Here is a 23,016-nt window from a genome sequence, read left to right on the forward strand (position 1 = left end):
AGCACCTTGTATTCTGATCTAACATGGATAGGAAGCCAATAGATGGCTTTCATATGGGTCAAAAGTTGTTGATACACAACTGTCTCTAGTACTTTAGAAAAGAATGGAAGATTAGAGACTGGTCGATGGTTATTAAGAGACCCTGGATCGAGGTGTGGTTTTTTCAAGTAGAGGTTTAACCACAGCTGTCTTGAAACTGCTGGCAACAATGCCAGTAGTAAGTGATAAATTAACAATGTCTAGCATTGTAGCTCCCAGAAAAGGCCAGAGGTCTTTAAAAAGTTTTGCTGGTAAGGGGTCAAGTAGGCAAACAGTTGGTTTAGAAGCTGACACGAACGTAATCAAAGTATCAAGAGAGGTAGTCTGAGAGATAGCTGTAATAACTGGAATTGTCAGTGACTCATTGTATAGATATGAATTTGGTAAGACAGGATCTGCAAGGAGTAGCTGGAGTTGAAGAACTATTTTTTTTTAAGATCTCGTCAACCTTATTGCAGGAAAAATCTAGAAATTCATGGGCCGTCAATGATGAGCAGCTAATAGATGGCTGCTTTTTAGTAAGTTTAGATACAGTGTCAAAGAGAAATCTGGGGTTATGTTTATTAATATTGATTAAGTGAGAGAGATACGCTGTTTTTGCAGCAGATAAAGCACACTTGTATTGCAATAGACATTCATTCCACGATAGGTAAAAAACTTCCAATTTTGATTTTCGCCATTTACGTTCCAGTCTCCTGCAGGTCCTCTTAAGAGCACATGTCTCAACATTAAACCAGGGTGTAGGCCTCTTTAGTCGCGTAGCTCTGGTAGTGAGAGGTGCAACTGAATCGAAGAGACTAGAGAGGGCCACATTTAAGTCACTAGTGAAATTTTCAACAGAGTCACTTGCCACAGTGAAAGGAGCCAAGACTTCAGGCAGCTGCTGGCCAAATGCAGCTACAGCGGAGGGACCAATGTGGCGAGTGGACATCACATCTGTGCTGACATTAACTGGACAGGCCAATAATGCTTCAAATTTGATGAGAAAATGATCTGACACAGCAGATGTGGTTGGCAAGACATTCAGATCAGAAACAGCTATTCCTTTAAATAAAACCAAATCAAGGGTGTTACCACTGCAATGAGTCAACTCTTGAACAAACTGAGTGAACCCAAAAGTATCAACTAGTGCCAGAAAGGCTTTACTTAGAGGATCAGCAGCCTTATTCAGATGAATATTGAAATCACCAAGAATTAGAATCTCATCAGAGTGAGTAACAAGGCCTGAGACAAATTCTCCAAATTCTTCAAGAAATAATGAGTAACCGCCAGGTGGCCGATAGGGTATCACAGTTTGGACTGAGCCGAGTCTATTCATGGCTGAGGGAGATGGACCAAGAACAAGAGACTCAAAAGACTGGAATTTAGATTCAAGTCTAGAAGTCAGATTGAAAATAGATTTATATATTAAAGCAACACCCCCGCCTTGTTTATTTGCCCAATCTACATGGGCATAAGTATAGTCAGGTGGGGAAGCTTCATTTAAGGGAAGGAAAACATTTGGTTTCAGCCATGTTTCACATAACCTAATCATATCGAAACTATGTTCAAGAATCAGATCATTTATTAGTAAGGCTTTGGTAGACAGTGATCTGATATTTATGAAACCAAATTCAAGCATCTTGTGGAAGTGATCAGTAGTAGGCAGAACTTTAGAGCTACCAATAGGTGAAAGATTAATTGGAATTAGACACCTTGAGAGTTTTAGCCACCAACGCTTTGGACGATATGTGGTCACATTCTTGATAACATTAGCTGTTTGGTTCTGTAGATTATTAGGTACTTTGTTGCACATTTCACAACAACCAGTGATAATTACTAGATTATTGTGATTCACACATTTAGGAGAGAAGAGCTTGGGAGCAATACAGCAGGGTAGGGAGACAGTCTCAATGTTATAGACCAAGCTATTAGACTGATCTACACGATGAGAAATTCCCTGACTAATCATATTAATTAGACTACTTGACTTCACATCCGCACTAGATTTAAACCTAGCAGTCTCTCTAATCACCTGCAACGTGCTGAATGATAAGTCCCTAGTGTCAAAGTAAATGTAAACAGCTATCTATATTGCTAGACAAAAGAGCGGCGCCGTCCCCAGAAGGGGGAATGCCGTCTGCTTTCAGCAGTTAAGGGTGGCCCCAGAAAGAAGGCCAGTTATCAACGAAGCCGAATCCCTGCTCATTACAGTAACGAGCCAGCCAGCGGTTCATTGAGGCGAGCCTACTGTACATCATTACCCCTCACAGGTAAGGGACTAGGGACAATTAATTGATGCCGACACATCTTTCTGGCAAACTCAAGCATTCTTTCTAGGCTAGCTTTTGTGATCTCTGATTGCTTCATCCTAGCATCATTGGTGCCGACATGAATAACAATGTTGCTGAAAGTAGTGGTGCTGTGTGCCTGGGTTCCCTGACTCTCCCTCCATGATGCCAGCACCCTAAGATTACCCCCTATGAGACTTTGGCCCAGGTAAACAGTGAAACAGTGAACCAAGGCTGGCGAAGCTAATCTAACATTGCCGGTAATGGAGTCTCCTATCACTAGCGTGCGTCGCTTTACTCTGTCGACAGGGGGGGAGAAGCACGCTGGCCGGTAGGACTACCAACAGGGCTGGTGAGTGGTGAAAACCGGTTTGCAGTCGGGAGTGGTGACTGCAGACCAGGCCACACGACCGATGGCTTGCTCTTGCGAGCCTTCCCACGCCTGTAAACAGAGACAAACTCCGCCGCATCTGCTGATTAAGCTGAGCTAGTGCTAACAATAGCGGGTCTGCTGTCAGGCCCGGGGCTAAGGCTATCTGGAGTGCCCGTCACACTAACGTAATCCTAGCCGAAAGCAGCTGCTCTAACTCCCGGACACGTCTCTCTAGTAGAGACAACCTATCTGTAACTACGGAGCAGTCACCACAAACCATCGTTTTAACGAAGCTGCCTTAACTGCGAATGTAATAGAGCTAACTGCTAAGCTAGGCTAAGCTCAAAGCTAGCAACAAACTAGGAACGAGAAGCTGCCTACTAAACACAAGATTCGTATAAGAAAGAAAACTAGAGACTAGCGATAAGTGAACAAAGCACAGAAAATAGCTAAATCAGAACAAAATGAAGAAATAGTAAGCCATTCAACATCTAATGTGAAAGTCTATTAGGCTCTCAAAAGGATTAAAAATAACTTTTCCCCCTGAATCTTCGAACATTTAGAGTTAGTCTTTTTGTTCACCAGTCTTTGATATTTTACTGGCTTTTCCATATTTCCACATATAGATGCATAGATGCCCCCGGCCTATTTCACTCATTTGATACGTCTCAGTATATTTGTTTTATGCTGCTTTATGTTCTCTATGTTTGGCTTGCATTGTCTCCCTAACTTACCGGGTTATGGTATAATTTTATGACATTTTCAGTTTGAAAAATATCATTATGGGATTGGGTTGTGGTAAAATAATGTTAGTGTAGAAGTTGGTGTTGGAAAATCCCTTCATGGTGCCCTAAAACATTTCTATTTACCGACATCAGCTTTGCTATGTTTTTAATTGTATGGTTATTATTTACAGTATTTTCTGTATCTGTGGAGATATACTCACAGGGATAATTATCTGGTTATTTATCATTCTCAGATCAGTGATTGTGCACACATATAATAAGACAAACAATTAACATGCTAGACACAATTAAGAAAGTAACAGGAAAAAATGGTCAAAACAGTAATAATATTTGCAAGTGAGAAGTTATTTGAGAGAAAAAGTCCAAATTAGAGCACTTGGCGATCTCCAACCCCTTCTGAGATACACAGTACAGGCTCACCAAAGCCATAACCCCAAAAACACAACAGGTCAAGTCTACCAAATACTTCAGGAAAACAACGTCGAAGATTTATACTATATTAAAGATAAATGGGAGAAAGAACTGAAAACAACTTTACCCAGTAATGAGTGGAATCAGAGCTTCAAAGCTATTTTCCTCTACACAAGATCAACCTATTGGCAGGAAGATGAATATAAGGTACTTCAGCAGAACACCATCGGCCATATCCAGGTATACACAAAACAATTCCAGTTGCTGGAGGGGATGTGGGGAAAATAATGCTGACCATACGAATATATTATTTACATGTTAAAAAAAAAACCTGCAGATGTTGGGGAAAGCAGGGATAGTTTTTGGGACCACATCCCAAAAGCCCACAAAAGAAAGAATTATATATTTGTTTTGGATCTGAGATTTACAGTGCTCAGACACATAACAAGAGGTTGGAAAAAATCAGAACCTCCCAACGTAAACAAGGGGTGTGTGTGTGTGTGTATACATATATACATATATATATATATATATTATGGAAAAGCTAACTTACAAAACAATAATGCCTAAAAGTTGTTGGTAAAAAGATGGGCTTTTTTTAATTAGGGTAATTGACTAAATATGTATTGTATAAATATTAATGGAATATTAGATGGATCATGCTTTGAGGAGAGGATTTAAGTAATACACATGAAACTGTAATAGAAAACTGTAGTAGCAGTAGTAGTCCTACATCTACAATGAAACATCAAAGCCCAACCTCTCTCTTTGTCCTTTTTTATAGATGTATGGATGTATACAATATGATCAGTAACATCTATACTGGTACTTTATTGTTTATATATGCACTGTGTTTTCTGTAGGATAACAAAAACTAAAAAGGTCAAACATTTTTCAAGATATTTTAATAACAGGAAATATATCAACAATATGTCTGGACACAAAGTCTAAAAAAATAAAGCACTTTTAAACAGATTTTTACTGTATTCTTTTCTGTTTGTGATTTGTATGCTTCTTTCTAATGTAAGGCAATTTAAGATGCATTCTGTGTATGAAAGGAGCTATATAAATACAGTTTATTACTGTTATTATTTTCATTATTATCATTAGATTACACTGATTTTGCCTAAACATCATTGATGGAATATTCCCAAAGCTAGGTTCAGTCATGTTTAGTTGTCTTTAACTAGAATGATGAGGAGTGCCCGGCGTATGGCCCTCTTCACTTCAGGTACAGCAATGTGACAGCCCAAGAGTAGTTTTAAAATTTCCAAAAATCTTCACAAAAAGTTGTCCCAACTGTTTTGCATTACAAATATGAAAAGGGTTAGTTTGAAATTCATTAGATGTCTTCAAATGATCTAACTCTTGATTTTCACTTAGAATGGGGCCACACAGGAAAAAAAAAAAACGAGTTTTTAACTTTTAATTCTTGCCAAATATCTGATGGATGTATCGATGTCTAAATAGATCAAACAACAGAAAGTTGTTCCCCCCCCCCCTGTATATACATCCATGAACATTTTAGATCTCAGCTGTGTTTTTAACAAGTAAAATCAGTATCCTCAATGTGTGCTTATAATAAATGCAGCCACATTGGAACGTAGTGAGTTTGCCGAGTGTCGTTTAGATGTGTCACCACATGGTGTCAGGACTGACTCGCTAATATGAGTAATCATTTCTCTCCCTTAGTATCCTTCAAGACAAAACCCAGCCACTTAGGGTGCACAAACCAATGCGTTCTTAGTGCCGGTCCCAAACCTGAATAAATGGGGAAGGTTGCATCAGGAAGGGCATCCGGCATAAAACCTTCACCAAATCAAAATATGTGGATCATAAATCAGGTTTCCATACCAGATCAGTCGAGACCCAGGTTACCAATGACTGCCATCGGTACTGTTGGCCAGCAGACAAGACAAGTCAAGGTGTAAGAAAGTGAATCGAGTGGCAGTGAGTCAAAGTGTCATCGTGCTAATAATGAGTTTTACTCGAATGCAAAGGTCCACTAGTATGTTTTTTGCATTTCTGAATAACCCATGCCCTTGGTACTCTGATGATTGCATTCACCTGTAGCCTTTACTTTTTGTTTAACTATTTAATTTCATGCTCTAACTTTTTCAATTGAAAACTGACTTTTGAAAATATGGTGTATCAATCCAATTTTCCAAAAGATTTAATATTCAATTGCATACTCTTAATTTTTCGATCGAAAACTGAGTTTTGAAAATGTGGCTGAAGTGAGAAATGGTGCATTGATTCAATTTCCAAAAGATTATCTGACAAGCCACATGTGACTGATGTGTTTTGGAATTTGATGTGGAAGACTTTTGACTGCATGGAATAAATGAGGACTCTGCACATTAATTTGACTTCATATTTAATTTATTCTATAGATTCACTTTGGAGACAGAGGGGGTTAAACCACTGGAGATCCCAAAAGGTCTTAGATGGCCATCTGTGAGTTTCACTCCTCATCTAGCCCTTTCTGTGATGAAGAATGATAAGAGAATACAAAGAGACAGAGGTATTAGTAAGAGGTTACTGTAGTCAAGAGCTTTGATGAGTTCGTCAAAAAAGTGTAAAACTGATCAAATTTTTTCAAAATTGCATGATAAATTCTTGTTTTGATGTCATCAGTATGGAGGAAGTGGTCATAGTTACAGAGTTTGGCATGGATAAGGCCGATTTACTGTTTGAAATGGTTTGCTGCAACATGTTTGCTTGGTAAAGGAAACAACCTTGTGGACAGCTCAGAATCTCCTTGTTATGAATACATTGCTGAATTCAATGAATTTATCACAATGAAAAGACACTTTAAAAAGAAGAGCTATTTTGCTTCAAGGATTCTACCACCATTTTAGTATGACTTGACTGATGGCTGGATCTTTACACTCCATTTGGTTTTGTGCTTTCACTTTATCCACTTCAAAACTAGGTAATTCAATTAATAGAATTTGAATGAGTTTTAGTTTGCTTATCTAAATTTGAGTGATATACTTCAAAAACTACTAATTAACTCAATAATAATAATAATTTAAAAAATCGCTTTAAAATTTGAATCATGATTCCACATATATTAACTCCAGAGCACTCATCACAGAAAGCATCTTGCGAATCAGTTTAAGAACACAGTGTTGAAGGCCAACTGAAGGTTACAATGCAAGACTTGGATCATGTTAAAAAAATGAAAAATAAAAAGAAGGGAAAAGATAGGAACTAGCTACAGGAATTTGCATGCACTACAAACAGAATGGAAATGTACCCAATGAATACATTAATTTCTTTCTATGTACCGACTTGCAAGTCACTCCTGTTTGTGAAATTACATTAATCTGATTTACCAGCTTGCTTAATACTGAGTGTGTCAAATGTCATTTCAGATTAACTTTAATTATGAATTGCCCTAATACAATTTACCAAATGCATAGTTTTAGCCCCAATTATTTCTTGAATAAACTGATCTATGCAAACTCTCCGGTCTTCTTTTTTTTTGTCTATTATCTTTGAAAAATGAACAACAATTTTAATTTTACACATTCAAATTTTGGTTAAGAAATAAATCAGGTTCGAGTTATATTAAAGGAACATAAAAAATTGTCAGTTGCACTGAGACAGTACATGAAGGGTTGTCTACAAAATTCAGAAGACTCAATCAAAAAGACCTGCTGACCTTAGACCCCACATCACGGCTCTTGGCACGCAGCTTGTTGACCTGAGACTCGGCAATGTCAGCTCTTTCCTCAGCCTCGTCCAGCTCATGCTGCAGCTTACGGAACTTGGTGAGATTACTGTTGGCCTGTTCCTCCTACATTATCAAACAAAGACACAGCTGACAATGTCATATGCACCTTTAGTGTCGAAATCACAAAGACAGCCCTACTCTCTCCATGAAATGGACTACCAGCAAGTTAAGTGAGCCTCAATCTGGTTACTGATTTAAGAAAAAGCTATTATCAAATCCATTTCCTGCAAAAGAATGCTGATGGAAGAATACAGAGTTTAAAAATGGACCTGTCGAATGTTCACAAACAGTTTAGGCCTGAAGAGACAAATATTCTGCAAATGAGGTTAGCGCAGTGTGTTTAAAGGTTTACAAGATGGTAGTGAGACCAGCTATGTTATATGGTTTGGAGACAGTGGCACTAACGAGAAGACGAGGCGGAGCTGGAGGTGGCAGAGTTGGAAATACTAAGATATTCGTTGGGAGTGACGAAGAAGGACAGGATTAGAAATGAATATATTAGAGGGACAGCTCAGGTTGGACAGTTTGGCGACAAAGCAAGAGAGGCAAGATTGAGATGGCTTGGACATGTGTGGAGGAGAGATGCTGGGTGTATTGGGAGAAGGATGCTGAATATTGAGCTGCCAGGGAAGAGGAAAAGAGGAAGACCAAAGAGGAAGTTTATGGATGTGGTGAGAGAGGACATGCAGGTGGCTGGCGTGACAGGAAGATGCGGAGGACAGGAAGAGATGGAAACGGATGAGCTGCTGTGGTGACCCCTAACGGGAGCAGCCAAAAGTAGTAGTAGTAGAAGTAGAGGTCAGTGCAGTGCTTTCAGTGTTTTGAACATTCAGGATATTCGGCATAGATCAGAGGTAAAAGTGGATGGATTTTCCTTTTTTTCTTCTGTATGTCCACACTTACAGCCTCCTCAGCAGCTCTCTTGTAGGCTTTGACTTTCAGCTGCAATTTATCAACCAGATCCTGGAGTCGGACCATATTTTTACGGTCTTCCTCAGTCTGAAAATAAAAAGAATGGGTAGGTGCATTATGTATTCAGTCTGGAGAATAATTTACATATTTCAGGGTTCATACATGGAAAAACCTGGGAAAGTCTGTAAATTTGAAAATACAATTACCAGGCCCTGGAAAAATTCTGGGAAATTACAATTTCGTAAAAGTTTCATAAAAGTCATAGAAATCTGACTAAAGCAGCATCAACTATGTTAAAGATAGATTGACCGATTAAGATAAAAGCGGTCAAAGAAAATCACCTGGTATGTGAGCTCCTTGATGCGTCTCTCATATTTACGGATTCCCTTGATTGCCTCGCTGCTCTTCTTCTGCTCAGACTCCACTTCATTCTCTAGCTCTCTGACCTGACAACATCATGGTATCCATTATTATAGAAACCATCGGTCAATGATGAAAAACGAAAAAAAAAAGCTATGGGCTTGCTAATTAATGAGTGAGTTTTTGCTATGTAGCTTTAAATATACAATTCTATAGCAATTGATACATTGATTGTAATGCCACATGTGTATACATGTAAATAGGAAATGTTTCTGTGCTATAATGTAACACTCACCCTGGCCTCGAGCTTCTGGACTTGCTTCTTGCCTCCCTTCATGGCAATCTGTTCAGCTTCATCCAGGCGGTGCTGCAGGTCCTTGATGGTCTGCTCCATGTTCTTCTTCATACGCTCCAGGTGAGCGCTAGTGTCCTGCTCTTTCTTCAGCTCCTCTGCCATCATGGCAGCATCAGTAATGGCTTTCTTGGCCTTTTCTTCAGCGTTCCTGCACTCCTGCACTGCCTCCTCCACCTCTGACTGAAGCTGGGATGCATCACCCTCCAGCTTCTTCTTCTGGTTTATCAGGCTGGTATTCTGAAATTTTTGACACATAATAGGAGAAATGTTATGTTGGAAGTATTTCGAAGCCAGAAATGGAACGAGTCATTCAAAGTCAGTCACCTTTGACTGTCTATGTGCAATAAATGTTTGTATAATGACTGTGTAATACCCATGAGTGTACTAAGTGAGTATAACTGTGTATTACCTGTGAGTGCAGTAGTTGCACCCTCTCACTGACATCCAACAACTCTTGCTCAGCAAGCTTTCGGCCTCTCTCAGTTTGCTCGAGAGCAGACCTCAACTCCTCCAGTTCTGCTTGAAGTAAGTTGTTGCGTCTCTCAACGATCGCAATGTTCTCCTTAAGATCATCATTGGCTCGTAGGGACTCATCCAGTTGGATTTGGGAATCCTTAATGGAAGGACATCAACCACATTTTTCATTACAATTATTTCTAATTAGACACACTTACGTAAAGTGAATCTTTTTTTTTTTGTATGTTTTTCCAATTTACCTTAAGATGAGCATGAATAGTCTTAAGCTGTTTCTGGGCCTCAGCTGCCTGCCTGTTGGCTTGGCTTAGCTGAATCTCCATCTCATTGAGATCTCCTTCCATCTTCTTTTTCAAGCGGAGGGCCTCATTCCTGCTGCGACACTCAGCTTCAAGAGAGCTCTGGAGGGTGTCGACGTTCCTTTGCAAGTTCCTCTTGCACTGTTCCATCTCCTCATCCTTCTCAGCTAGTTTGCGTTCAATATCAGCTTTAACTTGATTGAACTCAAGCTGGGCTCTCAGAATTTTTCCCTCTTCATGCTCCAGTGAAGCCTGGTAAACAAAGGAGAGTTCAGTATCTTATATATGTTTATTTAAACATAGGATTAATCAAAGAGGGGTTGTACCTCAGCTTCCTCAAGAGCTGATTGGATCTCGCTCTTTTCTTGTTCCAATTGTTTCCTTAGTTTCTCCAGTTCATGGATGTTCTTTCCGCTCTCACCAAGTTGCTCAGTAAGGTCAGATATCTCCTCTGTGGAATGACATGAATCATATTATATACTATATATTATATTATTATTTTATTATATTATCTTATTATATATGAATCATATCATATATTGCTTTGCCACCAACATTATCTGTGGATGGTAATCTAAGAAACAAATATTTATAGCTATATGTAATCTAAGAAACAAACAATTATATCAAACAAATATTTATAGCTAACCTTGTAGATTCTTGTTCTCCCTTTTCATCGTCTCCAAATGGTCCAGAGATTCTTCATAGGAGTTCTTCAATTTGAAGAGTTCAGTGCTCAGAGACCTGGCCTCTTTCTGGGAGCTTTCCAGCTCACACTGTGATTCCTCATACTTCTGTTTCCACTCAGACAAGACCTGCAGTGAATAGTTAAAAAAAGTTATTAGTTTCATCCGTGTATTTATTTCAATTGAAACTGAATGCTGAGAGTATGCACTGAGGTTTGGCAAGTAAACCTGACTATGGGAATCAATATATCCTTATACATAGGTTAAACTGTATTCTAGGGTACAGCACCTAACATATATCCTGTTTTCTTTCTGGAAAACATTTTAAAAGGAATAAAAAGCTATACCAGTTGGAAGACTAATTCGCTGGTATGTCCATTCAAATACACACCAATAAAAAATCTCAAATTGCCCATTTAGTGTCAAATTAAGTTGAAGAACTTATTGAGACTATAGCGAAGAGATATAAAACCTTCTTTTCAATATTATTCATAGTATACTAGGTCCTATAAGTACTAAAATATTATTCTTTGCCTTGTCAAAGTTTCTTTGCTTCTTGTCCAGGACAGCAGCAGCAGCATTAGATCTTTCCACATCCACCATGAGATCTTCAATCTCATTCTGTAGTCTGTGTTTAGTCTTCTCCAGAGAGGAACATTTAGCATTCACTGCCTCAACAGCCTCCTCAGCTTCCTGCAGACGCTGAGCCAGCTTTTTCCTTGAGAAAATGAAAGTCGGATAATTTAAAAGTTCTGTTGTTTCACCCTGTATGAATATACCGAATGAATACAGTGATAGATTCTACTACCATCAAAGCCGCTCAGTCATCTAACAGACAAACTTTTTGTTCGTCTTACATTTTAAAAGGAACATAACACAAACAAAAAGCTGATCTGCTAGACAAAATGAAGTATGCCTTTCTGGAAATGAGAGATTAGATATCTTGAATCTCAAGATGTCTTACTTAGCCTCCTCCAGCTCCTCGGTTCTCTGGATGGCATCCGTTTCATACTTGGTTCTCCACTGAGCCACCTCAGAGTTAGCCTTTGACATGCCACGCTGCAGTTCAGCCTTAGCCTCCTGCTCCTCCTCATATTGCTCTCTCAGCAGGTCAGAGTCATGGCGGGCAGACTGCACTGCATGTGCTAGCGCATTCTTGGCCTGAAATGAAAGCATATTTGAATCTACAAGCTTTTTTGGGGGGGGCCCCAATTGTACCTGTCCAACCACCCCACTCTTACGAGCCATCCTGGTCGCTACCCCACCCCCTCCACCGATCCGGGAAGGGCTGCAGACTACCACATGCGTCCACCGATATATGTTGAGTCGCCAGCCGCTTCTTTTCACCTGACAGTGAGGAGTTCCGCCAGGGGGACGTAGCACGTGGGAGGATCACGCTATTTCCCCCAGTTCTCCTTCCCCCTGAACAGGCGCCCCGACCGACCAGAGGAGGAGCTAGTGCAGCGACCAGGACACATACCCACATCTGGCTTCCCACCCGCAGACACGGCCAATTGTGTCTGTAGGGACACCTGACCAAGCCAGAAGTAACATGGGGATTCGAACTGGCGATCCCCATGTTGGTAGGCAACGGAATAGACCCCCACGCTACCCAGATGCCCATCTACAAGCATTTTAATATTATCTCTTGCTGTTATTTCTTCTTTCTCTTGGCCAGTAATTTAACATCAAGGTATATTATACAAATATACATTATTTATGATTAATGTCACAATTGCAGTATGCGGCTCAACTTTTACAAAGTGCTGGATTTTTACCACACCTTTGTCTCTTCCTCCAGTTGTCTTTTTAGGTCCTCAATCTGTTGAGTGTAGGAGAGTTTTCCCCTCGTAAGTTGAGACACCAGGGAGTCTTTTTCCTCTAGTTGCCTTGAGAGCTCACCTAATGTTTTGGTTAATAAAGATAAATAATTGTCAATGTCCATCCATCCATCCATCCATTATCTGAACCGCTTATCCTGCTCTCAGGGTCGCGGGGATGCTGGAGCCTATCCCAGCAGTCATTGAGCAGCAGGCAGGGAGACACCCTGGACAGGCTGCCAGGCCATCACACAGGGCCCCCCCCCCCACACACACACACTCATACCTAGGGCAATTTAGTATGGCCGATTCACCTGACCTACATTTCTTTGCACTGTGGGAGGAAAATTGTCAGTGTCCTGCTTATATAAATAAAGTTAATTGGCTTCCCCATTTGCATCTGGGAAATGTTGATATTTTTACAGTTTGCAGTTTACGAGGCTTGATTTCACAATTATGAAATATTTTCCCCACATGGTAGACAGTGTCATCCGTCATTGTTTCATTCTTATTATACAAAATGCCATGCGACAACTATAGGATGCCACAGAAGTGTACATTTTGTGTATAGTAGATATTAAATTGTGTGCGTCATAATTTTCTTTAAGAAAACGTATACCATTTTCTGTTTGCAGCTTTGCTTTTTGCATATTGAAGTCATTGATACATCGCTGAGCCTCTTCAAATTTAGTTTTGTATTCACTCATCTGATCTTCCAAAGTCCTGCATGTCTTCTCAAGATTTGTCTGAAATCAAATGCATCACAGTGTATTGATACTTTAAAGAAACACATTTTAAGTTCTATTGTTCAACCCAAAACAATATTTATTCTGTGGCTAAATGGAAAAAAAAAACACAATTGAGATGAATTTAAAAGGAATCCAACCTTTGTCTTCACTATGTGTTCCATGTTGGAGACCACATCATCCAGTTCCAGTCTGAGCTCACTCTTCTCCTTCTCCAGTTTCTGTTTGACTCTCTGCAGATTATCAATCTGCTCCCCCAGGTCAGCCACACTGTCAGCTTGTTTCTTCCTGAGCGTGGCAGCGGTGGCTTCGTGCTGCAGAGTGGCCTCTTCAAGGTCTCTGCGGAGTTTCTGGAACTCAGCCTCCCTCTTCTTGTTCATCTCAATCTGAACAACGGTTGCTCCACCAGCCTCCTCCAGCCTCTCACTGATCTCCTCCAGCTCTCTGGCCAAGTCAGCTCTCTGCTTCTCCACCTTGGCTCTGGCAGCTCGCTCTGCTTCCAGTTCCTCCTCCAGTTCCTCAATGCGAGCCTGTAAAGAAAGAATTAATTTGTATCACATCACATCACATCACATCAGAGTATTTCACTGATTCTTTGCTGTGAATGAGTCATGAATTACCTGAAGCTCCTTCAGCTTTTTTTGAAGTTGAATGCCAATTGCCTGTTCATCCTCTATTCTATTGTTGAGCTGATTGACTTCAAAGTCTTTCCTGCAAAGAAACGGTGACAGTTATAATGACTGTAATTCATCTATTCAGTCCTTTCTTTACTGTATGTCTTCATTGTTATTATTATGAAACAAACATGAAGGTCGTCATCTGATACTTAATCTTAGTTTACTCAGTGTTTAAGTCTTACTTTTTAAGACGCTCTTCAAGTTGCTGCTTGTCATTTTCCAGGTCCATTAGGCTCTCCTGGGTCAATTTCAAGTCTCCCTCCAACTTTCTCTTTGCTCTTTCAAGGTCCATTCTCACCTTTTTCTCTTGTTCCAGCGAACCTTCAAGCTGGATAACATCATGACAAGACAAAGTCACATCAAAACATAACCTGCAAGGCATAGAGGTTAATGGTTGAATGAGACACAAACAACACGCAGTTGGTAACTTACATCATCCACTTGCTGCTCCAGCTTAGCCTTGGCTTTAGTCAGAGTATTGACTTTGTCTTCCTCACTCTGCAAGTCATCCAGTGTTTGCTGGTGAGCTTCCTGTAAGGCTTTCTTCTCTTTGGTCAGCTTTGCAATGATTTCATCAAGAGAAGCCATTTCCTCGACCAGGTTCTTCACCTATAAATGCAGCATTACTATGTTACAGATGCTCCCATTAATCCTTGTTCATTATGTTTCATAGATATGGTTAAGTATTTTTCATACCTTATTCTCAGTGGCATGCTTCTCTTTTTCCACCTTAGCTAGGGTTAACTCTAAATCGTCAATGTCTTTCTTCAACTCAGAGCACTCATCTTCAAGCTTCCTCTTCTTAGCAGTCAGTTCAGCATTCATCTCCTCCTCATCCTCCAGCCGCTCACTCAACTCTTTGGCTTTTGCCTCCATTTGGATCTTGTTCTTTATCAGCCCCTCACATCTCTCTTCAGCATCTGCAAGATTATCTTGCTCCTGTATTGATTTGATGATTAAGTTAATATATGTTATGACCCTATAATCTGTGATGTAATGCACACAAGTGGTTGTTAATATACTATAGAATTGATTGAACACAGTTTCTATACAGATACTATCCAACAGAATACTGCCATCGAACTTACAGCCTGTACATGGAGCTGCAGGTCATTCTTCTCTTGGAGAAGTGAGACCATTTTCTCCTCTAGTTCCTTCCTACGAGCCTCAGACTTTGCATATGCTTCTTTCAACTTGAGGAATTCTTCCTTCATGTTAGCCATCTCTTTCTCTGCCTCAGCAGATCTTAGCAGAGGTTTGATCTTGAAGAAGAGCTTCATCCAGGGCCAATTCTTGACTCCCATGAATGCACGGATGTTCCACTGGATGACCAGTAATGCATCCCTGTCAAAGATCATTAACATTTCGTAAAATTCTGAAATGGCATATATAGAAGACGTTATTGCCTTTACCTCTACCACAATAAAAGTTGAACATTGCAAAATGAATACCAACAATAACAACAAATGTGGTGTTCTAATAACAGGTCACCAAAACAGGGCTGTTAAGAAAAGTGTTGCAATGATGTCAGTTTTTTTCAAGTATTTGTTTTTCCTTTTGACCTTCGTTCAACAATCTTCTGGAATTCCACTCTTGCCAGCAGACCCCTTGATCGAGCCTGAATTCCAGTGATGATGAGAGACAGACGGTCATCTCTCATCTCCTCGAGTTGCCCAAGGAGACCAGCCTTGAAGAATACCTTGAAGACATATGAAGATTTCCAGTGTTTATTAATCAATATACATGTAAGAAACAGACAAGAGCTCACACTTAAGGACCTGTTGGGACTCTTCATAATTATCAAGTCGTTATAGTTCTTTTAACGTATTCTGTTTATATTTTTGCTTTTGTAAAAAGTAGAATTTGCTAAACAGATTTGCATGTATTTGGGCTCTTTCCTAGGCTTATAAATTACCTTTGTGTGTCCAAACTTATATTGATTATGATCAATATCTAGAGAACCAAGTAGTTTCTCAGCCCCTTTCCTGCTGTCAATGAACTGGCCCTCTGGGATTGCAGCAGGATTCAGGATGCGGTATCTGCAAGGGAAAAAAAAAAGGAAATTATCCTTCAGTTTTCATTTCAAATTACACCTGGCATGCAACTTCATATTATAATACCTCTGTTTGAAATCTCCATAGAGGATCCTGTTGGGGAAACCCTTTCTGCAGATCCTGATGCCCTCCAGCACACCGTTACAGCGTAGTTGGTGCATCACCAGAGGATTCTCCATGGCCCCAGGATTCTTGGACTCGTTGGGGATGATGCAGCGTACAAAGTGAGGGTGAGTAGACCTCAAGTTGGTCATCAGCTTGTTCAAGTTCTCCTGTGAACGTAAAGATATTCTGTGCTAAAGTGAGCATGTTACAGCTGATTAAGTTGCTTTTCATATCTAAGATGCAGTCATGTTAATGAATCTATTGGTCCGTTAACCAAGCAGTTACACTTATTAATGAATTTTTACTCACCCTGTGCAAAGCAGATACTGTCTGAAAGGAAGAACCCTTCTTCTTCCCTCCCTTTCCACCCTCACCTAATAAAGAAATAGGATCTCATTAGCACTGATAGACACTGACATAAATGATTCAATCGAGGAACTGTCAATAATTTGACTAAAATATGAGTATAAACACAAAGTACAGACATTACAAGAAGAAATTATTTACCATCAGCTCCCGCGTAATTTGCAAATAGGACGCCTAAAAGTTTTAGATTAGACTTCTGGTATAGTGTAACAACAGTCTCATTCAGGGGGTCCTTGTTCTTCACCAGCCAGTTGTTGATATTATAATCAACAGTACCAGCATAGTGAACCAGGGAGAAATGGGCCTCTGGTCTTCCTTTAATAATCCTGGGCTTCTGAAAGTTGCTGGATTTCCCCAGATGGTTGTCATATAGCTTCGCTTTAAAGGTGGAATCGCTGGCCTTGGGGAACATGCACTCCTCTTCAAGGATGGACATGATACCCATTGGCTAAGAAGAAAATGCAAAGGATTTGAAGATGAAAAAAAATGTATTGGACAGCTATTCCATGCAAAGGTTGATTAAGTCTCATTTGGATATCTCACCTTTTCAATCAGGTCTATACAAGCCTGCAAATCCATGCCAAAGTCTATGAAAGTCCATTCAATCCCCTCTTTTTTGTACTCCTCTTGTTCCAACACAAACATGTGGTGGTTGAAAAACTGTTGCAGTTTTTCATTGGTGAAATTGATGCACAGCTGCTCAAAGGTGTTAAACTGCAAGAATAGATAGTTATTATAGATCTGCCCATTATCATATCCTCTTTTTCAAAATGGCTTGGTATTGTTCTTATCAGCATACTCACATCAAAAATCTCAAATCCAGCTATGTCCAGTACACCAATGAAGTACTGGCGTGGCTGCTTGGTGTCCAGAGATTGGTTAATTCTCACCACCATCCACAGGAACATCTTTTCATACACTGACTTAGACAATGCACCGATTGCGTAGTACACCTAAATTGGAAACCATGGCATCATAAGTCTCTGAATCTTTTTTCAAGCTGACAGTTGAAATATCCCCCCGTTTTGTCATCGGAGACATACCTCGCATAAAATTCAACTCCTTACTCTCCTTACCTGCTGGACATTCTGTCCCTTGGTGACCCACTCATTTCCCACTTTAACTCTTGGGTGACAGAGACCCTTGATGAGGTCAGCAGAGTTTAATCCCATCAGATATGCAACTTTGTCAGCATCTGAATAAGGGAGGGTGAATGTAGATTTAATTTCAAAGTATCTTTCGGGTTCCTCCTAACATCTTTACATAGGACACATTAATTATATGCCTCAGAGAATGTCTCACCTTCAGTGCCATCGGCCTCGGCCTGCTCCTCTCTCTGCTTCTGCTTGAACCTCATGTTACCGTAATGCATAATGGCACCAGTCAGCTTGTAAATGCCGTTCTTCTCTTCTTGAGTGAAGCCCAGCACATCAAAGGCTTCCTGTATGTATGATTGGATGGGATATTACAGCGGGAAATCATTAACATATACTAATATGATCATTTCATGTTGTTTAACAGTTACCGAAGGCGAGTGACAGGTGAAATAAAAGGGAGTTGCATATTACAAGGGTTCTTAGTGTGATATGCACACGTAGAAGAATAGAATACACTCTGTCATTTGTGCATACATCCAATAAAATTCACTCTCTGCGTTTAACCCATCCTAGCTGTCTAGCTAGGAGCAGTGGGCAGCCACCGTGCAGCAACCGGGGACATAAACTGAATAGAGTGGGCTACACATGCCCTGAGCCACCAGGATCCCACATGGCACCATATTTGATGACACTTATAAGACATGTGATCTTGGGCGGCACGGTGGCGCAGTGGTTAGCGCTGGTGCCTCACAGCAAGAAGGTCCTGGGTTCGAACCCCGTGGTTGTCTAACCTTGGGGGGGTCATCCCAGGTCGTCCTCTATGTGGAGTTTGCATGTTGTCCCCATTTCTGCGGTGGGTTTTCTTCAGGTGCTCTAGTTTCCCCCACCATCAAAAAGACATGCATGTTACGGTTAATACTCCTGTCTGTGCCCCTGACTGAGGCATGGCAAGACGAACTGGAGTTGGTCCCTGGGCGCTGCACGGTGGCTGCCCACTGCTCCTAGCTACACAGCTAGGATGGGTTAAATGCAGAGCATAATTTCCCTACGGGGATCAATAAAGTATCTCAAAATCAAAAAAATCCAGTTAGTCTACTGAAGGTAAATTTTGCCTTCATCTAGGGATACTCTAATACTAATAGGCTATTCCCTATTGATAATGGAGAAGTTTACCTAATATATATCACCTGTCTCACATTTTTAGCTTTTTCATACATGCAAGAGTTTTAATTAATGGAGTAAAGGGGTTTATATCTCCTGACATTATGAGTTGTTCAGTAAAATCTATGAATTGGTAAATTATGTATCCATCCATCCATTATCCATTATCCAAGCCACTTATTCCAATTGGGGTTGCGGGATGCTGGAGCCTATCCCAGCAGTCATTGGGCGGCAGGCGGGGAGACATGCCGGACAGGCCGCCAGTCCATCACAGGGCTAAAAAATCTACCTAACAAAAACGTTTTGCTTGTCGGTCTGTGGTTGTGCAGCCTCCTTGGCAGACCCTCACATGAATGTGACCAAGTCTGACATGAATGGCATTCAATAAAAAACAATAAAACAACACTAACACAAGACTTCAAATGTGTTTAACCATCGCGATTTTCATGATATAAAATTAATAATGATGAATGGCTGTTCTGCGGATTGATTTTAGTGGCCTATATTTTGTGAATCTGTTTTCCATGAAATAGTGGTTTGGTGCATTTCTACTCACGTCTGTTGCTATTAATTCTTCAGCATCATTGATGGAGGCGACTGTCGTCTCTCCTTGAGAGATGAAGGCGTAATCATAGGGGTTGTTGGTGATAAGTAACATCTCTGAAAAACAAAGCAGAAATGTCAAGTTAAAGGGAATATGGAAATAATAGTGTTTTAACTGGATATTGTTAGTGTGGTGTGGTACAGTTGTATTTACCCAGCAGCTCAGGTTTCCTCTGAGACAGAATCTGGTAGAAGATGTGGTAATCCCTCTCAGCTTTGAGCTGGAAAGTGACACGGGACTTCTCCAACAGGTCTGTGGAGATTGGACAGTTTGGTGATGATTATGGAGTGACATGGTGTTGAGAATGTATAAGGCTTGGTTAGTATGTGGTAGGGAATGGCTTGGTAGATTGGTAGATTGGTAGATAGATAGATAGATAGATAGATAGATAGATAGATAGATAGATAGATAGATAGATAGATAGATAGATAGATAGATAGATAGATAGATAGATAGATAGATAGATAGATAGATAGATAGATAGATAGATAGATAGATGATCCTTGAGTATTTATAATAATGCAGTTGAGATGACGAAATAAAATGCTTACAAGTCTCAATATCAGCAGAGGCCAGCTTTCCACTGGCCGCAAAGTGAATTCGGATGAATTTGCCCTGAAAATGCGGACACAAACATGTTGAAATCAGGAAAAAGTAATTGCTATTTAATGACAGACAAATACTTACAAATCTGGAGGAGTTGTCATTCCTAATTGTCTTGGCATTTCCAAAAGCCTCCAAAGCAGGGTTAGCCTGGATAATTTGATCCTCCAGGGTGCCCTGAAAGACATCAATATTAGTTTCAGTATATTACAAGTTACGAGGCACAGCATAAGTTGCCTTTATAGAATCTGTTTTCTACACATGTAACATATTTACCTTTTTCTCAGAGCTTCCTTCCTTCTTCCCACCTCCAGCTGCGATACTTGCAAAATACTGGATGACTCTCTTGGTGTTGACGGTTTTCCCAGCACCAGATTCTCCACTGAAGACAGAGATTTTATCATTCAATTAATAAGGCATCTGCTAGATAATGTAAGTCTAAAAAACCGGCCAAGTTTTTGATGAATAACTTGCATTTCAGTATCCTCATGTTCATGATTAAGCCTTGCTTTTCTCCACTGGGTTTCTAGTAAACTACATCGGACCATCTTTGTGCCTGGTTACTAGGACAATTACAACAGATTAGAGAACTTCTGGCATAATAAAAAGGAAACTCACGTGATAAGAATTGACTGATTTTCTCTATCTGAAAAAGAGAGAATAAGATCACAATGTCACAATAATATATATTCAGGAGCTAATGCTATCATTACTGGAAAGGTATTTAACATTCACCCACCTCACTTCATATCATTCTTGTTTTATATGACATACTGTAGGTACATACTGCAAGTGAAGGTGAAGAAGAGAGTGCAGGCAGGGTGGAGTGGGTGGAGAAGAGTGTCAGGGGTGATTTGCGACAGAAGAGTACCAGCAAGAGTTAAAGGGAAGGTTTACAAGATGGTAGTGAGACCAGCTATGTTATATGGTTTGAAGACAGTGGCACTGATGAAAAGACAGGAGGTGGAGCTGGAGGTGGCAGAGTTGAAGATGCTAAGATTTTCGTTGGGAGTGACAAAGAAGGACATGATTAGGAATGAGTATGTTCGAGGGACAGCTCAGGTTGGAAGGTTTGGAGACAAAGCAAGAGAGGCAAGATTGACATGGTTTGGACATGTGTGGAGGAGAGATGCTGGGTATATTGGGAGAAGGATGCTGAAGATGGAGCTACCAGGGAAGAGGAAAAGAGGAAGGCCAAAGAGGTTTATGGATTGGGTGAGGGAGGACATGAAGGTGGCTGGTGTGACAGAGGAACATGCAGATGACAGGAAGAGATGGAAATGGATGAGCCGCTGTGGCGACCCCTAACGGGAGCAGCTGAGAGTAGTGGTAGTCATAGTGGTAGACTGTAACATACTGTAATAGCCAAAGTCAAAGTACCTGTCAACATGTACTGATAGGCATTGTCAGAGATGGAGAAGATATGAGGAGGAGCTTCACTCCTCTTCTTTCCTCTGTAGGCAAGAACCACTTCGTGGTTATACACTGGAAGCCACTTGTATGGGTTGACAGTCACACAGAACAGCCCAGAATAAGTCTATTATTGAGAAAGGAGGGTTGAAGAAAGATAAAGAGAAAGGTAGAAAGAAAGATAGAAAAGACAAAAAGATACTTATACAAAAGAATTCGCACAAGCTTTTATTTTATTTTATTTTTTTGAAATAGCTTATTAATGGTATGGTTAATTTTCAGTTGACATGAATATAAAAACTGCCTTTATAGCGCAAATGAATATAATAGGGTTTTGATTTCCCTCAGAACGTTTCTTTTTAAATGTACAGAAATTGAAGATGATCACTCACATAGATCATCCATGCTGCATAACGCTCTTTGAGGTTAAACAGCACAGCGGGCTCATGAAGAAAGGTGAACATCGCCATGTCTTCAATTTTATCAAACTTCGGCGGGTTCTGAGGGTGGACATCACACTCCTTCACAGTAACCGTCTGGAAAAAAGCATAGAATAAGTACATTAATGATAATACAGCTTACTTAATGGCTTGCTTAGTACAGCTTAACTCCTCATATGCCTTTTATAACTGGTCAGAAATGCTAATTCACATTTTATACCACAATAGGGGCATCATGACACAGAATACCAAAGCCCGTAATACTTTTCTTGTCATTAGACCATCATTAAGTCTATGGATGTCTGTTAACTTGAATCGTATCTTTTATTACCACAAGGTGTCCCAGTGAGGACAGCATTTGCACCCAGGGCAGCAGCCTTTACTAACCTTCCCTTTGGCTGTCTGAGCAGTGACTTTGTCCCCCTCACGGCTGGTAATGGATGCCTTGACATACTCCTCCTCAGTATCAGGAACAAAGCATTCCTTCTTCATGTCAAAGGGACGTGTCTGGGCCTCCAGACGCTCCTTGTCTGACTTCCTTAGGTAAGGAGCTGCTGCCCCAAACTCTTTCATGGCAGCGTCACCCATTTTTCACCTTGTCTACAGAAAAAGAACTTAATTAGAATTCAGCCAGTGCCCACATATTTGGAATCCACTGTGGCAGATGGTCGGTGCTTCATTATGTTAGGTACTTTGCTTCAAAGAACATGAAGAATTTTGTGTTTTATCTTATAAGAATATTATAATTGAGTTTATTCATCTATTCATAATGTTAATACTTTCACTGTTCTTGTGGTAAAAAAAAATCACAAACACAACTCAGTCATATCAATTAGGCTTAATCAAACATTGTCACTGCTGAAATAATCTTACCTTAACCCCTTCTGAGAAGACTGGAGGCGCTGTGGTCCTGAGAAATGAATAGAAGAAAAATATTTTTAAAAAAAGTTTTGTAGTCCAAGCAATCAAAATCAAAGCCCAAAAATGAAATTTAATGGTTTATGTTTGCACAATCATGCCAGCATCTTACCTTGATATAGAATGATGACCAATTGTGGGACTGACCATGTGCCCTCTTTATAAATGAAGCCCCTTTACCAAATATGGAGGAGCATTTCAGGAGCTTGGAATGTTATTGTGTCTGTGGTAGGTTAAGGGGGGGAGGCTGCAACATGAAGGGAGGGGGGTTAATGAGTGGTGGAAAGCAATATAGAAATCAGCGGGTCAGTCTTATCAGCGATGGGGGTCTCAGGACTGTGCCATATT

General features: G+C 40.3%; 1 protein-coding gene across 2 annotated transcripts; it reads right to left on the reverse strand.

Annotated features, from left to right (window-relative positions):
• Positions 1 to 6,214: 6,214 nt before the first annotated feature.
• On the reverse strand, positions 6,215 to 22,338 carry LOC130123465 (myosin-7). 2 transcript variants are annotated; one of them, XM_056292636.1, is made up of 37 exons: positions 22,138 to 22,338; positions 21,703 to 21,846; positions 21,281 to 21,437; positions 20,519 to 20,546; positions 20,177 to 20,282; positions 19,985 to 20,077; positions 19,849 to 19,912; positions 19,451 to 19,549; positions 19,250 to 19,353; positions 17,738 to 17,876; positions 17,512 to 17,630; positions 17,239 to 17,388; positions 16,979 to 17,149; positions 16,577 to 16,883; positions 16,379 to 16,443; positions 16,031 to 16,236; positions 15,826 to 15,949; positions 15,473 to 15,609; positions 14,999 to 15,254; positions 14,607 to 14,849; positions 14,343 to 14,519; positions 14,093 to 14,238; positions 13,854 to 13,944; positions 13,374 to 13,763; positions 13,107 to 13,233; positions 12,451 to 12,569; positions 11,632 to 11,828; positions 11,202 to 11,385; positions 10,631 to 10,796; positions 10,308 to 10,432; positions 9,925 to 10,233; positions 9,618 to 9,821; positions 9,149 to 9,445; positions 8,835 to 8,939; positions 8,485 to 8,580; positions 7,510 to 7,644; positions 6,215 to 6,324 (listed from the first exon to the last, which is right to left on the reverse strand). In XM_056292636.1, the coding sequence occupies exons 1-37, from the start codon at positions 22,336 to 22,338 to the stop codon at positions 6,304 to 6,306; spliced, it is 5,802 nt and encodes a 1,933-aa protein (XP_056148611.1). In that variant the 3' UTR covers positions 6,215 to 6,303. The 2 variants fall into 2 exon arrangements, with proteins under 2 accessions (XP_056148611.1, XP_056148610.1); XM_056292635.1 differs by having other exon boundaries at positions 16,379 to 16,461.
• Between the last annotated feature and the right edge of the window lie 678 nt (positions 22,339 to 23,016).

The sequence above is a fragment of the Lampris incognitus genome, chromosome 14 (genome assembly GCF_029633865.1).
Source record: "Lampris incognitus isolate fLamInc1 chromosome 14, fLamInc1.hap2, whole genome shotgun sequence".
In the NCBI taxonomy this organism is placed as follows: Eukaryota; Metazoa; Chordata; class Actinopteri; order Lampriformes; family Lampridae; genus Lampris; species Lampris incognitus.